The 17,751-nt window shown below is 48.3% G+C and overlaps 1 protein-coding gene across 1 annotated transcript in view; it reads right to left on the bottom strand.

Annotated features, from left to right (window-relative positions):
• Positions 1-9,730: 9,730 nt before the first annotated feature.
• The window catches only part of LOC126494308 (proline-rich protein 30-like), a 38,454-nt gene continuing 30,433 nt past the window's right edge, over positions 9,731-17,751 (bottom strand). The window contains exons 4-5 of the mRNA XM_050131578.1: positions 10,331-10,478; positions 9,731-9,823 (exon numbers count right to left, since the gene is read on the bottom strand). Coding sequence (XP_049987535.1) covers positions 9,731-9,823; positions 10,331-10,478 — 241 coding nt within the window. The remainder of the gene's footprint in view (positions 9,824-10,330; positions 10,479-17,751) is intronic.

Raw genomic sequence — 17,751 nt, 5'->3', positions numbered from 1 at the left:
AAAAAAAAAACAAAAAAACAAAAAAAAAAAAAAAAAAAAAAAAAACAAAGAAAGAAAAAAGATACCCTGAAACTAGAGTTACAGATGGTTGTGAGTTGCCATGTGTGTGCTGAGACCAGAACCCAAGTCCTCTACAAGCAAGGCAAATGCTCTTAGCGTCAAGCCATCTCTCCAGCCCCATCCACAGCATTTTCGTAAGAGCCAATAATGTGGCTGCATCTCCTCGGTGAGACAGAGTCTCTACTATTTTCCTCCCTAGGATTTGGGTCTAAGAAACCGTGAAGAAGCCTGAAGAGCTGGCCTCCATCCAGGATGCGTCTGACTATTATCTTCTCGGCAACAGAGGGTTCTTTAAAGCGGGGTGTAGCACGGGGCGCTATCTTCACAGCTATGTTTTAATGTTGCCAAAGTTCCCATCATCAGATTGCCTGCCAAGCTCTTTAGAATGGCAGATTGCTGGACCCACCCCCGATCTTCAGAACCTCCATTTCCAAGGATGGATACGGATAGCGATTTGTATTTCAACAAACTCTCTGGCTCCTTCTCCTACATTAACCATAGCAGTGCTTCATCCCCAAATGACTTAGGAACGTATTCAATGTGGTGGCACATACCCTTAATCCTAGGATCTCTGTGAGTTCGAGGCCAGCCTGGTCTACAAATCAAGTTCCAGGACAGTTAAGGCAGTTACACAGAGAAACCCTGCCTTCAAAAATAACAACAACAAAACAAACAAAAATTCCTGAGAATATTAAAATTGAGTTCATGTAAGGAAGCCACGTCCAGGTGGATGCACGCATGTGTACATGCATGCTCACACCCACTACACACATACGTACCCCAACACAAAACCTCCCAGTAGGAGTACAAGTCAGGAACTGTGGCCAAACTGCCACCCACCCTGCCTCTCCTGGAGGACCGGACAGGTCTCTGGAGGACAGGGAAAGACACATCTCCATTCTTTAGAACTTTACATTTTTCACTTAGATCCAACATCACATGAAGCTTTCTCATGAATTAACCTCTTACTTCTCCCAGCCAGGGTTTCTGCTCCGCTCTCCAGCCCTGGAATTCACATACCTCCACGGCTGGCATTTAATGCATAGTCCATGGCACACACTACTGTCTTGTTCTCGGACTGCTCTGGGTGGGTCCCTGATGTCCGAGTGGACTGTTTTCACTGCTGTTATCACTAAGCAGTGGAGATGTAGTGGTGGGCTGGTTTGCTCCAGTGTTTGCCTCTGAGCCAACACCCGCAGCAAGCTCAAATGCTCTGTCCCTCTAAATCGCTAGAGTCATAAACTAACCAACCACTACCACCAACAGCTTCACCCCCCCCCCCAAACCCCAAGGGGCCTACATGTGTTCTTGTGACCACACACACCACACACATCTCAAAGGGAAAAGAATTACAAGCTGTCTTAGTAGACAGCTTCATAGAAGATCCTTTTCCCGGAAGAGGGACCTGTGAGGGGAGATCTAGGAGTGAAGGGTAGATATGATCCAGAAACATTGTGTACATGTGTGAAATTGTCAAAGAATGAATTAAAAGATGACTAAAAATACATTTTAAAGAAGCTTTCCTTTCCTTGGTAGCAGAATTGTAATTGTATTGACTTAAATTAAATTAATTAACTTACAGGGCTCTTCTTGCCCTTCGCCACCTAAGGATATGTTTCTAAGTCCTTTTGTCAATGCTCCTAAAGGCAGCGTGATCAGTGAGATACCTGTGGATAATTTCGACCCGGAAAATTAACTTTGGCCCATTCTAGTAACTCATGGGCAGTAACTAATCAATGGATGAGCGAGATCACTGAACTGCTGTCTCTGGGGGCTTTGGTGTTCGCCCCAAATGGGAGTGGAAATCTCTGATGGCTTGGATATGCCTTGGTGCTGGTGTGGCAAGTCATGTCTTGGCCCCATGGCACAGGGGATGTACCCAGAACAAAGGCGACTCAGTTTTGAGAAGAGACTGTAAGTCTGGAGAAACTGGCCAAGTAAGATGGTGAGAAGCAGCAGTGAGTGGATGGCCAGGTGACAGAGAGTGACCTAGAAGTAAAGAGATGAAGGAAGAGAATAAGGGAGACCAAGGGCAACCCCCTGAGGGCTCTGTCAAAACTGTCCTAACCAAAACGCTGGCATGCCTAGCGGCAGCTAGATTCACTAAAAGAAAATACAGGATGCTCGATGAAATGTTCCACTTCAAATAAATATCAGTGTTTATATGTGGGTACTTGTTTGTGTATGTGCATGTGTATACAGGGTATAAATGTATTAGTGTATGCATGCATATAGAGGACAAAAGGTCAACCTTGAATGGCTTCCTCAGTCACTCAACATCTATTTTCTGAATCAGGGTATCTCACTTTTATCCGGAGCCCGCAGATTCAGCTGGACAAGTTGGCCAACAAACCCTAGGGGTCCTTCTGTCTCCATCCTCAGTATTGGGATTACAAGCATGATTCACCATGCCCGGCTTTGTTTTGCTTGAGACAGTTGTCCTTCTGTATAATTCTGGCTGTCCTGGAACTTGCCATGTAGACCAGGCTGGCCTTGAACTCAGAAATCCACCTGCCTCTGCCTTCCAAGTGCTGGGATTATAGGTCCTCGTGCCTGTGCAGCAAACGCTTAACCAGATCCTCAACCCCAAGTAACTGTATTTTAACCAAGCATGTCACAAATACAGCATAAGGCATACACTAAAAACTTAATGGAAGCAGTAGGCTACCACACACCTACAACCCCAGTACACGGGATATTAAGGAGGGAGACTCTTGAGTCCACGGCCAATCCTGAGTTCACATAGATTCACATAGAGATGCTATCAAACCTTAACAACCCTCCACCCAAATATTTGTTGTTTCTTCTGAATTTTACATTTCACTGGGCAGCTTGCCATCCTAAATCAAAGAAAATGTTTGAGAGAGAATCAAAACTGACAGAAAGTTCCCACTCAGCAATAAGGTGCGAATGCACACAGAGCAAACTGGGAAAGAAGCCAGAGACAGGGCTTAAAGCAAGCAAATAGGAGCATTCACAACCAGAAGAACAGGACAGGTAGAAGAGTTAACCAGCCAGCACTGGACCAGGGCAAGGAAAAGACCGTGTCCTCTAGCAATTGTGATGCAGTAGACCTGAGGTGAGCCCCCAAGAACACACATTTCTGTGGTAGTTAATATTGTCAGATGGGTAGGATCTTACCTAGGGGATAAGCCTATGTATGGGCATACCTGGAAGGAATTATCTTAATTATATTCAATTGAGGTGGGAAGACCCACCTAAAAATGGGCAGCACCATTTCCTAGGCTGGGCTTCTAGACTGAATAAAAAAGAAACCCAGCTGAACAAGGAAGGGCAAGCAGATGCAATGTGATCAGCATTCTTAAGCTCCTGCTTCCAGAACTTCCCTACCATGATGGGCTGTGCCCCCAAACTATAAGCCCTCAAACTGTGAGCCCTCAAACTGTGAGCCCTCAAACTGTGAGCCCTCAAACTGTGAGCCCTCAAACTGTGAGCCCTCAAACTGTGAGCCCTCAAACTGTAAGCCCCCAAACTATAAGCCCTCAAACTGTGAGCCCAAGTAGACTCTTTCTCTCTTAAGTTTGGGGTATTTTATCACAACTGTTAAGTAACTAATACATTTCCCAACCATCTTACATGTGGAAACTGTCGATCTGCAGTTTTCAAAGCATGGCCCTGACAGCACTGGAATCCCACAGAACTTACTAGAAGGGCAATTCTAAGGTTCCATCCCATGCTTCCTGATAATTCTGGTGGTTGCCTAAGTTTGCAACCCACTAGGAGGCCGTAGCAGATCAATGGCCATTTGGATCTTTCCATTACAGGAGGGATAAGGTCAGAGGAAAGGAGCAAGTAGAGACCAGACAGAGGCAGAGCTGCCAACTGGGCGTGGGCACGAGCAAGAGAGCGACAGATACGAAGGGACAACAGAACCTGGCAGAATCTGATCCAGGCTATTCTCCTTCCTGCTCACCTGGGCAAACAAGGTGGGCAGAGTACAGCCTGGGGGCCAGAGAAAGGTGGAGGATTTCCAGGCTTTGTTGACCTTTAGTTTGTCACATAGTTGGAACAGGTGGGCAGCCCCCGTTGGACAAAATGCTGGACATTAGCTGGAGGCAAATGAGTCTGTGGCAACAGCCAAGTTATAGCAACGCTCGGGGAAAGGTTCTAAGGTGAAACAGCAAAACAGACAGGAGGGAGGCAAAAGCCACAACAATGTCTTGTAGTATTTAGGTGCTCAGCCCCCAACATGCCCCAAGATGCCAGGAGCCGGGTGTAAGGCACAAAGTTCTGTGGGTCTGATCAATGGCCAAGCTGAAAAAATGTTGGATTGTGTTCCAGAAGATTTTAACGTGTGCCAAGATCAAAAAAGCTTGGAAAACTCTCCATTCCTCTCACTTGCAATAGGCTGCATTGTGCTTCTGCAAGGCGTTGTGGAATCTTCACTTAAGGCGCCAGTTGTGCTACACTACCTTTACTGAACACAGTCCGTCCTCTCTCCCTCCCAGAGGCATCCAAAAGAGTACTGCTTTACTGAATGTTCATTTAAAAAAAACAGAGACTTAAAAAATCATAGTAGGGGCTGGTACGTGGCTTTGTTGGTGGAGTACCTGGCTAACATGCACAGAGACCTGGGTTCAATCCCCAGCACCACATAAATGGGGTATAGTGGTACACACCTGTAATCACAACACTCAGGAGGTGGAGGCAAAAGGATCGGTTGTGCAAGGTCATCCTCAGTTTCATAGGGAGTTTGAGAGTAGCCTGGGTTAGTGACCCTTTGTTGTGGGATATTTGTACATGGTGTGAATATATATTGCTGTGGTTTGGTTTAATAAAGAGCTGAGTGACCAATAGCTAGGCAGGAAGTATAGATGGGACTCCTGGGCAGAGAGAGAGAAAATAGGAGATAAATATTGGTGCCCCCAAGGACTCCAGAGAGACACTGAAGAGGTCAGATGTTTGGTACAGAGTAGAGGTAACCGAGCCATATGGTAGAACAGAGATTAATGGAGCAGGTTAATTTAAGTAATAAGAGCTAGTGGGACCAGTCTAAGCTAATGGCCAAGATTTTATAGTCAATAAGTCTCTCTGTGAGCTGGTGCCAATGAAAAAGCAAGCCACCACCCTTTCTCTAGATAGATAAATCATGCCTAGAGCATCCATGGCCTCCACCACACTACACTGACAGGCTTACCTTCCCACACATCCCCAGTCCCTCTGAACACATGAACCTAGCTCTCTTGTGCAAGACGTCTAAAAGCATCTCTACTCCGCTCAACTGTTTCTCACATCCTTGTTCTCTTTTCTTTATGCCTCCCCCTCCTTTCTTGCTACCAACTCTCTGTTGCCAGACATGAGTCCCTGATAATTTTTCCTCCAGAATTCTGGGCTTTGGCTCTTAAAACCCGGACTCTGGATGCAGCCTGCCTCCTTCCCATCTCTTCTAGATTCGACCCTGGCCTACCAGCCGGCACACGTCTACCTACCACTCTCTACACATCAGCTATTGCTGGGTGTGAACTCCGATCTGCCAGCCTCTAGCTCAGGTGCTTTGCCTGTGCCTTGCCCATGCAGAAACATTCCTGTCCCTCCCTGGGTGAGCCATCTCCTGGCCTCACTTCGATGCCAGCTCAGTCAGCTCTTGAGCACTTCGTTGGGCAACTTTTGGGTGTTTTTCTAAAGGCTGGACTTGCCCCCTCTTTGGTAATAAGCAAGTGATATATTGCTGGTAATAAATCTGTCAGAGCTGAGACAGTCTCTGCCGCATGGTGATAGGCAGGCAGGCAGGACAGTGTATCCCGCATGCTCTAAAGAATGCCAGACCATTTTCTTCTGCGTCTACGTCTATGACCTTGGCCAAGCCAACCTTCTCGCTGAGTCTTTGTTTCTCATCTGTAGTGTGAACGTAATAATATCTGTCGGGCCACCTTAAAAGGAGGCCAGAAGGATGAAGATGAAAGGCAGCATTAAGAGCGCTTTGAAAGCCTACATCACCGGGACAGCGCCAGGCATTTATTATCATTACTTTACGGCCCAGCATCTTTCTGACACATCACAGACTCAGGGTATGGGGTGTGGCAAGGGGCTTCTTGCTCTGTTTATGGAGACACACATAAATGCCTTTCAAAGGCTGACTCTACGAGAATTCACGTTATGGAGTGGCGGCGACATCCCTGACCATACATATCCCCATGCATCTTAGTGAATTAAGAGTTTGGTTGGATGAAGAGGCCCATTTCAGTCTGCTACTTTGGCACCTAAGCATGGCCACAAGCCAGGCAAAGCTAGCCATTGGACCTGGCTATCCCTTTCTGGTGAAGAGGAACTTGGGCCCTACCCCTCTACATGGACCAGGTCCTCCCACCGGAGTTCAGGCCAACGACACGGAGAAGAGACAGACACTGGGGACTGACATCAGAAGTGGCAGCGTCTGCTCTGGAGCCAAGGACCCAGATCTGAATTCCAACCCTGTTGCTTCTCACCGTGTGACCTCAGACACCTTAGTTCCTTTGGCTCGTAGAGCTCCTTCAGGTAGAGTTCATTCTTCCTGGGCCACACAGCTCAGCAGACGTCAGATGAGGCAAGGACCTTAATGTCCAAGTCCTAAACAACCATCTTCCACTCCTGTTTATGCATGCATGCATGTATCTATGTATGTTTGTGTATATGTGCTCACACATGTGTGCGGAGGCTAGAGCTCCTCAGACATTCTACACCTTGTTTTGTTTTTTTTTGTTTGTTTGTTTGAGATATTGTCTCGCGATTAGCCTGGAGCTCACCAGTTCAGCTAGGCTGGCTGACTAGAACGTTCCAGGGAACTACGTGTTTCCACCCTCCCAGCACTAGGGTTATAGGTACACACCTAGCCTTTTCATTGCGTACCGGGGATCTGAACTCAGGTCCTCATACTTATGTGGCATCCTTTCCCCAGCTCTCCACCGCACCTTTCCAACAGCCTTTCTGGTGAAGTTCATGTGGGATTTAAACAAGTTTCTCAGGACATTAATAAGCATACTAAACTTCAAAGGTCATTTACCATGTCTGGGCTGGAAAGTCCCTCCTCAGACTCTGATTTTTTTTTTTTTTTTGTTTTGCCTTTTTTTTTTTTTCCCAACTGAATCTCCATGCCTAGTCATTCAGCAGATCCTTGGGACATTAATTTACTGTGCCCTTCCCTGCCAGGAGACTGCAAAGTCAATAGTGACACTGTCCACGAGCTTCTGGTGACGTTTTCAAAAGGAGTAGAAGCCAAGGTCACGATCACAGATGGTCCTTCTTAGCAGATGCTTCCCAGGTTACATTCAAGGAGCTTGCCCAGAACACTGGCTACCCCTGCTGACACCTGCCCCTAAAGACTATCACCTTGCTGAGTGGCTAAGCACTTTGCTGGGAGTGCTGGAAGGGTGGTTATGTTCATACCTGGTATGCAGAAGAGGCACAATATATGTAGGACTAAATTCCTTAGCATGACTGCCTGTCTTCTGACCCCTTCCTGTTGTTCCTTTCCTAGAGTTTTCCATCCCCTACAATACCTCCTTTAACCTTTCCTACTATTTCCTTTCCCGCTTTCTCCAGAAATCTCCATGTATGAGTCCACCAGGCTAGGTAGCAAAAAGCATCGAGGACTGAACACTCTGGTTTCTGCGTGAGCCTCGATGACGGGCACACAGCACACCGCTTCCACAAAGCCCCGCGAGTGCGGGGAGAGTGGCTTTCCTCCTGAGTCCTGGGTAGCTCAGACGCGTAGTTGGAGCAAGCCAAGCAACCATCCACGGGCACCAGGCTGCACAGAGATGCCTCCAGCTGCTCTGGAAGATTGGCTGCAGCTGCCATGCTGAGCTGTGAAGGCACCCTGCAGCTGGATTACATTATGAGAGCCAAGGGGCTTCCCCTTCCTCTGGCAAATCCTACCTAGAGCAGAGCTCAGACTCTGACAACAAAAGGACCAAGGACAGAGTGGGACCACTCAAAATCCCTGTCTCCGGTGAGGCAAGGACATCTGAGATGCAGTTCAATAGAGAGGAAGAAACTACCAGGTTGGGGAGTGGAGCTGTAGCTCAGTTGGTAGAGTGCTTCTCTAGCATGCAAAGAGCTGTGAGTTCGATCCCCAGCACCGCCTAAACCAGAAGCGGTGGCACATGCCTATAAGTGTGCCTTCACCTCCCAGGTGCTGGAAGGATCTGAAGTTCAGGGTCCATCTTTGGCTACAGAGATTGTTTGAAGCCATCCTAGACTACCTGAGGCCCAATGGAAGAGACAATTATCACTAGCTGTCCCAAACTAGTGACACAGAATGAATGTCCTGCCGTATGCCTGAGCTCGCAGGCCACTTTGTTTTATTTTTTCTTTTCTTTTAAACACTGCTTGGCCCATTAGCTCTAGCCCTTACTGGCTAATTCTCATATCCCTATCAACCCATCTCTAATAATCTGTGTAGCACCAGTCTTACCAGGAAAGATTCAGCATGTCTGACCTGGCAGCTTGCTTCATCACATCTGTCACAGGCCACTTTGATCCCAGACATAAAACCACATTCTGTCGGTGATCAGTATTAAGACAAACCCATATCCCAGCCTTTCCTGTAATTGTTTTGGGTATCAAAGCAGCCAAGCACAGAATTTGATCTCTCGGATAGAATATCTGACGTAGATTCTCTCTAACAGGAAAGGAACAAAAAGTGTTCCTGGATTTTCACAAGAAAGGAAAACTGGACTCCCTCACTTAAAACCCGAGCAGCTGCTCTGACATATGTAATCTGAGGTGTGTTTACCCCAAAAATGAGAGGCCCTCCAGCCTGGGCAATGGGGAGGCAAAGAAAGAAGCAAGGGCACTGACTCCAGGTCCCGGCCTTTTCACTGATATGATCAGCATGTGACCTTCATTGCCTCCACAACTTTACTGGAATGATTCTCTTAATGCAGGGTGCAGCCCATTCGGCAGACAGACTGGCCCGGCAAAGTGAAGAGACATTTCTACAAAATACCCAAATTCACATCTCACACCCAAATGGCCCGATTTCAAATGCTTTCTTCTGTAACCTATTGTGTCTCAGAGAGACAACAAAGGTCTGGAAGCTTCCCTCAGGGAAGCAAGGGCAAGGATGTAGACACAGAAGATAAGCTGATAATTAAAGCTTGGAAAATCCATGACATCCCTGGAAACTCCAGGGCTGAGAATTCGGTTTGTTTGCTGATGGTGCAAAGGGACGCAGGTGGGAAGGTGTTCAGGCATGGAGAGCCAGCCTCCAGCAGGCCCAGCCCCTCTTCATCTCCTAAGCCTATCCCAGCTGGTGCCCGTGCCCTGGAATTGTCCTTCTAGCCACATCCCTCTTGCATCAGGCACTCCTATGTCCACCAACATTTTCATGCCATTCCTGGCCACCGCCCTCTCTCCTGAAGAGCTCCTTTCTCTAGCTGCGGAGTTGCTGACCATGCCCCGCCCAGCTCCTGCTGGGACAGACCTCTGGGTGGTTGCCTACCCATCCACCCTTGCTCCATACCAGTGCCAAAGATGCCTCCTCCTGCCTCCCACAGCTAAGTCCTGAGAACCCACTTTTGTCAAACTGCTGTGGACAGCGATTTGATCGCCCCTGGATTTGAATCCAGCTCCACGAAGAGCTTCCCTCTCCTCCTCTCCATAGCCACCTTTGTGACCCCTTTGGTGGCCTCGTCCTCACCTCTGCTGCCACGAGTCTAACCTGTCTCAGTCACACTGTCTCACTGATGACCGAGTGCTCAACACAAAGATGCAGACGACAGAAATGCCGTTTACTGGACATGCGCAGCAGAACTTTCTCCGCCTGGCAGGACAAACCAAGTTACAGAACTGAACCACCACACTGGAACAACCCATGACTTCTCACCAGGAACGTCATAAAAGGGCTTATGACTTTACTGAGACACACCTGTGCCAGGCACTCCCTGGCTATATATCACATGGCTAGCTCCCTTTATTTTTGTCCCCACAATGACTCCACGCTGTAGGGAAGAGGAGCTATGAAACAGAAGCCTGAAAGTCCCAAGTGCCCGGGGCATCAGGTCAACCTGCACCCCCTTGGAGGACATGCTGCCTCCCACAGCCGCGGCAAGCTACCAGTAGGAGACGTTGAGTACAAGGAGGGCCCAGCCGTGAGCAATGGAGAGCTCAGATCGTCCGTCTCCCAAGTTTTACTCATACAAGCTAGTCCAGAAGTGCTCTCCTCGGTACCAGTAAGGAACCCAAGGCTTCACAGACAGCAGGACGGCCTGGGACAGCTCGGAAGAGAAGAGAATGCTGGCCAGGAGACCAGAGTCCACTCTGTCCTTACCTGCATGCTAGCCACTGAGAGGCCTCGCAGGGCCCTCCTGTCTCTGCTTCTGCGTGCCTCTGTGTCAGCAACTCCCTCTGGCATCCCTTGCTGCCCACGACTCCTTCTTCCAAATATACTCCTTTTCTTCCCAGGAAGCAGCACACAGCTACAGGAGGCCCCATGACTTGCCAATCCAGCACTCCAAAATGCCGAGACGCAACTCCGGGGCTTTTTACCTAACCCTCCCGGCTGCCCAGCTTCCTGCCCTTTTCATCTGCCACCTGGATCCCTCCTAGAGCAGTGAGTCTCAGAATCACCTGGGAAGCAGCTTAGACTGCAGGTGGCTGGAATCTACCTAAATCAGGCCCCGTTACTGGCAAGTTACGAGCAGGTGCCTGTGCTGATGCTGCTGGGCCAGGACCAACCTAGGAAAACCACCAAGCAGGAGTGTGCCTGAGGGGGCTTTGAGTGCAGCTTTGAACTTGATAGCTCCTGCCAACGCCTCATCAACTTGCAAGGCTTGATTTCCATGAACCCAAAGGAGGAAGGAAAATACCTTAAAAGGTCTATTGTCTATCAAGTACAAGGTTTGAGGGACTGGAGAGATGGCTCAGAGGTTAAGAACACTGGTTGCTCTTCCAGAGTACCTGAGTTCAATTCCCAGAATCCACACAGTAGCTCACAACATTCTGTGACCCCAGTTCCAGGGCACCTGACATTTCTCTTCTGACAATTGAAGACACTGTACATACATCGTAACAGACATACATGTTCAAATAAATAAATAAATAAATAAATAAATAAATAAATAAATAAATAAATAAATAAATACAAGACCTGATACAACCTGTCTAGGGCCCTGACTGTCATAGAGTCCCACAGTTCCTGTTTTGAGGCAATCCAAACTTGAATGAGACCTTTATGGTACTTCATCCTGTGGGACAGGTATCTTGGCTTCCTAGGGATGAAGCTAATGGGGCTGCCCAGTCTGGAGAAGGCATGTCCCCAAATTCCCCTTGGACCCCCTGTCAGATTTGTCTCCCTCCACCTCTTTAAAGCATGAAGCAGATGGAGCCTCCTGCCCCGGAGGTAGAGCCCTGTATGGCCCTCGCCTTCCTTGGAAGATCCTAGGCTGGGAGTGAAGGCACAAAAAGCAAGCTTGCTGGGCACCAGTTAGATATGTGACGCCAAAAAGACTCAACATCACTCAGTCTGGTGTGTCTTCCGTCAAAGGAAAATACCAGACAAAACCCAGGCGAACCTGTCATATTGTAAGCTATACAGTGGCTCTGTATGGAGGGATTGGTTTTTATTACAATTGCTGTTACTTTGTTTTTCATAGGACAAAACTATTTTCCCAAAAGCAAAGTAGCTTCTCCTGAAGGGATGAATGTCACTTTTTTCCTTTCAAAACAGGATTTCTCTGTATAACAGCCTGGCTGTCCTGGAGCACACTCTGTAGACCAGGCTGACCTCAAACTCACAAAGATCCGCCTGCCTCTGCCTCCTGCTGCTGGGATTAAAGGCATGTGCCACCACTATCCCTTAATGAGCTTTGTACCTCCATGTTCCAGAATCCTCTCCCTGGCATAGCTGCTTGCAAACCCGCCCACCCCTTCCTTTCTCCTGGCTAACCCTGCAGTTCCCTTTTTCAGACAATAGCTGAAGCCCTAAGCCTGATGCCTGATTAGTTTAGTATTCTCTCTCTCTCTCTCTCTCTCTCTCTCTCTCTCTCTCTCACCCTCACAGCACACCTGACAGCTGTTCCCAGCCTTCCATTGCTTAGCCTGCCTAGGAGGTGGGAAAGATGGCTCAGTGGTTAAGAGCACCAGCTGCCCTTCCAGAGTCCTGAGTTCAATTCCCAGCAACCACAGGGTGGCTCGCTGCCATCTACATCTACAGCGGAGTCTGATGCCCTCTCTGGCATTAGGGCATAGGGTTGTACGTGCAGACAGAGCACTCATGTAGATTAAATAAATAAACCTTTAAAAAAAAAACTCTGACTTCTCTTTGTCTCTAATACAGCTTCATCCTCCTGGAAGCTGCCAAGATCTCCAGCTTACCTGCCCTGTTGTTTGAAGTTCAGATGCTAATTAATTTTTCCTCGAGTTTAAACACACAGACACACACATGTTTGTTGAAATAGGAGCGGCGGGGCTGCGTCCCCAACACCCCGGCCGCTTGGCTAGCTCATGCCCGAAATAACAACACACAAACTGTATTCATTTAAGAACTGCTTGGCCCATGAACTCTAACCCTTACAGGCTAATTCTCGCACCTGGACTAGCCCATTTCTAATGATGTTTGTAAGCACCCCAAGGTGCGCTTACCAGGAAGATTCTAGCCTCCATCCATCTTTGCGTCTACCCAGGAGAGCTGAGCATGGCGTCTCTCTGGGAGCAGAGCAGAGTCTGACCTCACTTCCTCTTCCGCCCAGAATTCTATTCTGTTTACTCCTCCCATCTATGTTCTAAGCTGAGGCCAAGCAGTTGGTTTATTATAACTTAACCAATGAAATCAACAGATTGATATATGACACTCCCACATCACATGTTGGGGGAGTCACAGGAACATTGTCTTGAGTCCCCCTCCTTCGTCTCAGTTTTCCCCTCAAAGGCATCTGTTTATCAAATCCTGCCGGAACCCCTTCTCCTTGCCAGGCCCATCAAGTCCCACAGACCACAGATGAAGCCTCAGACAACGTCCTCAGCCCCCAAAGGCTGCCAGTGTTGTTGAGTGACAGCAAGTGAGAGAGAATCCCTTTGAGTGGCTGTGACCTATCATAGGTGAGTTCACCGTGAACACAGAGACGGAGGAGGCCTGTGGCAGAGAGGGCTGCTTCTCATCTTCTTTCTCCTTCTTCCTTAGAACCAGCGCTCCCAACTTTCCGTGTTATAGGTCCACTAGAAAACAGCCTGAAAAACAGTTGGCGTGTGCCGTTTCTTACCGCTTCTTCTCTCCCGCTGCCTGGAATTAAGATGTGATGACCGGAGCTTCAACCACATTTTATTTATTAGTGACTGGGGGGGGGGGCAAGAAAGTGAGAATGAGCAAGAGAGAGAGAGAGAGAGAGAGACGGGGGGGGGCACAGGTGCCAGGGTGTGCCTGGCATGTGAAGGTCAGAGGACAACCTTGTAGAGTTGGTTCTCTCCTGCCACATTTATATGGGTTCCAGTGATTAAATTCAGGTCACCAGGCTTGCAAAACAAGTCCCTCTGCCTGCCATCTGGCCAGCCCTCCAACTGCATTTTAAACTATGAGAGTAGTAACAATCTTGAGATGATAAATCAGGGACCCTGAAGAGGTCTGGATCCATAACAGCTCTAGAGTGGTTCTAAGCCAATTCCAGGCTATCTCAAGAATTCATTAACACAGGAGAAAGCAAACTTAAATGCCAACTTAAAAGCCCATTATTTTGTGGTTACTGACACACGGCCTGATCGTAATCTCAGCTACTTCAAGGCTGCACTGTGAGTGCCTGAGGTCTTGGAGCTCATTAGTAGGGAACAAGGAGCAAGAGAGGGTTTACAAGCTGTGGACTAACTTGATGTAGAGAGAAAAGAAAAGACAAAAATGGCCTGAGAGTAAGAGAGACATTGGAAGCATATTTCCACTGATAGAGATGAGGGCTCCGACAATGCTACGCTACTTCCCTGGTTGTAACCAAATACCTGACAAGAAGCAGTTTGAGAGATGGAGAACTGACTTCGGCCCAGTGGCGGAAGGCAGGGAAAGCTCGGTGACAGGAGCAGCATCCAGCTGTGGTGGTAGGAGGCTGCTTGCTCACATCTGGGAGGATCAGGGAACAAGGAAAGGAGGGTGCTGATACTCCCCCCACCCAGCTTTTTGGAGAGTGGGAGGGCTTGAAACCAGGTATCTGCACATAGCCCTGGCTGTCCTGGAACTCACGCTGTAGACCAGGCTGGCCTTGAACTCACAGAACTCCACCTGCCCCTGCCTCCCCAGTGCTGGGATTAAAGGCATGTGCCACCACCACCTGGCTCATTTTCACCTTTTTAATTCAGTCCGGGACCCCAGCACCCGGGATGGTATCTTCCACCTTGGCCTGGGTCTTCTCTGTCAGTTACAGTTCTTAGAAAACACCCTCACAGGCACACCCAATCATCTAAGTGGTTCCAAGTGCAGTCAGGTTGGCAGTGAAAATGAACCTTCACAGGTGGCACACATGGCTTTAGGTTTGTGGCCTTGGAGGCAACAGGAATACACATGTGTTTTGAAAAGCGTGGGTATGCGTGTACAAAGCTAAAGACACAGAAGCAAGCCGTCAGAGGAAGGCGAGTCCTGGAACTACAAATCTGGGGCCAGATTCATGTAAAGGCAATCACGGATCTGTCCCAATGGGGATAAACCTTGCTGAGTCTAAGTGAAATAAAAGCACAGAGACCGTTTGCTTCCACATCTGTGAAGTACCTGTAAGTCAAATTCACAGGAACAGAAAGTAGGATTGTGGTGGCCAGGGGGTCATGGAAACAGGGCTGGAGTAGGGAATTAACTAATGGGGACACTTTCAGTTTTGCAAGATGAATGCCAGTGGTGGAGATTTCAGAACAATCTAGAGGTGCATTTAAACTGCTAAGACGGTTTGAAAAACCACATACATACATACACACACATGAATAAATAAGCAAATAAAAATTTAGTAGCTTGAAAAATACAGCTGAGAGCCGGGCGGTGGTGGCGCACGCCTTTAATCCCAGCACTCGGGAGGCAGAGGCAGGCGGATCTCTGTGAGTTCGAGACCAGCCTGGTCTACAGAGCTAGTTCCAGGACAGGCTCCAAAGCCACAGAGAAACCCTGTCTTGAAAAACCAAAAAAAAAAAAAAAAAAAAAAAGAAAAAGAAAAATACAGCTGAACCCCCAATGTATACAAGGGGTCAAAATGAGATAGAAGGACATATAAGAGACAGAAGAAGATGTTAATGTAAAGAAAAAGAGAGGGGCCAGGAGGTCAGGGGAGGAGGCTGAGAGGGAGGAAGACCAGCAAGAAAGAATGGACAGCATGCTTCACAGGCTCTTGGAAAGAGTGGTGCCAGCACCGGGTCTCTGAGTGACACCCCAGCACCCCAGGCAAGGTGCCTTGCTAGCAAGCGTCTTGGGTTAGCGCAGAGTACAGGCTAAAAGCACTGTTGAGGCCGATGAAACTGGAGAAAGTTGGACAAAGGAAAGCCCCTTGCCACGGCACTGGGTGTGCAGGAAGAACGGCCTTGGCAGTTCCTCCTCCTGCAGGGCTTTCAGAGGCTTTCAGAGTCGAGGGCTGTTGCATGAATAACAAGGGAAGCTGCATCGCCTCAGAAGTGAATGTGTTCTCTAAGAACTGAGGCAGCCCTCCGTTTACCTGAGAGAGGCTAAGAGGACTAGGCTCTCGCTGCAGGCCATGTGTGTGACTCTTTAGGAGAGACTGTAGCGAAATGGAGCGATCTGGGCCAAAAGTAAGGTACAGTTCCAACTCTAGGTTGGCAAAAGAATAATTTAGCCATAAAGGTGGCTCTAACCGAGCATAGTGGTACACACCTGCAATCCCAGGACCTGGGAAGCAAAGGCAAGAGGATCAAGATTTTATGGTCATCCATGAGACTCTATCTGAAAATAAACAAATAAAAGCAGGCAGCTCTAGAATACAAGAGCTCGTCGGGGACAGAAAGTGCGAAGCAGAAGCAAGCGTGAGATGGGTGCCAGGGAGACCCCGGACAACACCCAGGGAAGACTGCCTCTGTGGTTTGGATGCTCCTACAGGTGCAGGTTGACCCCGAACTGTCACTGAGACAGTAGTAGGAGGCACAGCTATAAAAAGTGATTAGAGTGTGGATGGTGCTCCCCTCGTGAGTGCAGGGAGGACTAATGCTTTCTAGAGTGAGTGGGTGCTCAACAAAAAAGGTGGGTTTGGCTCGTGTTCCTCTTGCTTACTCTCCAGTCGTGTTATAGAGCAGTGCAAAGCCTTTGCCAAATACTGGAGTCATGCAGCTAGACCCCTTACTCTCCAAAACCACGAGCCAAGTAAGCTTCTGTCGCTGAGAAAAGACCAGCGCAAGGTATTCAATTGCAGCGGTAGGTGAGAGACCAAGACTGCCTGAGGAATGACCAGTTTGGCTCTGCTAGGGTTTACTGTCACCATAACGTTAGGCCAGGACTTTTCAGCAATTTGCCACCTGTGAAGTTGCTCTGTCCCTGCCCTGTTTCCTACAATCCCAAACAGCAGGATGGAAGGGTATGGGAGCAGTTCACAGTGTCAAGTGAAGTTAAGAGGTCAGAGAAGGGAAGCAAGAAAGTCGCCAGTAAAAGCAGCAAGCCACTGATGACATCAGAAGGGGAATTTTAAGCAGGAGTGGAGACCTGTGTGCTGTGGATTATGCTCATTGTTAAATAAAAGATGACTGACTGATAGCTAGGCATGAAGAGATTGAGTGCAAGAGCCAGACTAGGAGAATTCTGGGAAGAGGAAGGGTAGAGACAGAAAATGCAGGGGTGAGAATGCCATATTGAAAAAAGGTACCAAGCCACGTAGCTAAACATTGATAAGAATTATGGATTAATTTAAGGGTGAGGGTTAGCTAGTAACAAGCCTGAGCTATCAACTGGGCATTTATATGTAATATTAAGTCTCACTGTGTTCATTTGGGAATTGCTGGCAGCACAGAAACTCCCACCTACACCTGTACTCCATGCAGGTGCAGACTGAGCAGTGGACAAAGGCGGCACATCTGACCTCTGACCCTATTCATCACAGAGAGGACGTTTGTGACAACTTCTCAGTCAAAGCACCTGAAGGAATGGGTCTCTTTTTAAAATTGACACAAAGATCTCATCTGGACTAGAAACAACTCCAACAAGGAATTGAGGCATGTGGAAGGGAGGTTGTGGAGGAGTGAGTGAAGAAATTCAGACGGTGTATCTCGAGTGCCAAAATGGAGACATGCATTAGGTACTTTCTGCTACATAACAAATTACTCAGATATTGACTCTGTGTGTCACCTCTTGGTTCTGTGAGGGAGTCTAGGCTCAGGTGACTAAGTGATCCTGGCTCAGAGCTTCTCCTAAGACTGCAGTCATTATGAGATTTCATAGACAATAAAGGGTCTAATTCCAAGCTTGTCACAGGGAAGCTGGGAAGTCCATGTTCCCTTCAGGCTCCTGGGATAAAGGTCTCAGTCCCATCATCCCCTTTGCTGGATTCTGTTATGGTTTAGAGAAAATGCTGCAGTTCCCTGAGGGGCACAGTGGGCAGCGGGCCACAAGGGGCAGCAAGTCCCAGGCAGGGAACCCCTCAGTGGGTGAGAGACAGAGACGGATAGGTATGCCATGCAAAGAAAGTGGGTATTTATTTAGTGAGTAATGGAGGGGGAAGGGGAGAAGGGAGAAGAGGAGAGAGAGAGAGAGAGAGAGAGAGAGAGAGAGAGAGAGAGAGAGAGAGAGAGAGAGAG

This window comes from Alexandromys fortis, unplaced genomic scaffold, assembly GCF_014885135.2.
Source record: "Alexandromys fortis isolate MF-2015 unplaced genomic scaffold, M_Fortis_MF-2015_v1.1 scaffold_377, whole genome shotgun sequence".
NCBI classification, from domain to species: domain Eukaryota; kingdom Metazoa; phylum Chordata; class Mammalia; order Rodentia; family Cricetidae; genus Alexandromys; species Alexandromys fortis.
This window is presented reverse-complemented; position numbering and strand designations above follow the sequence as displayed.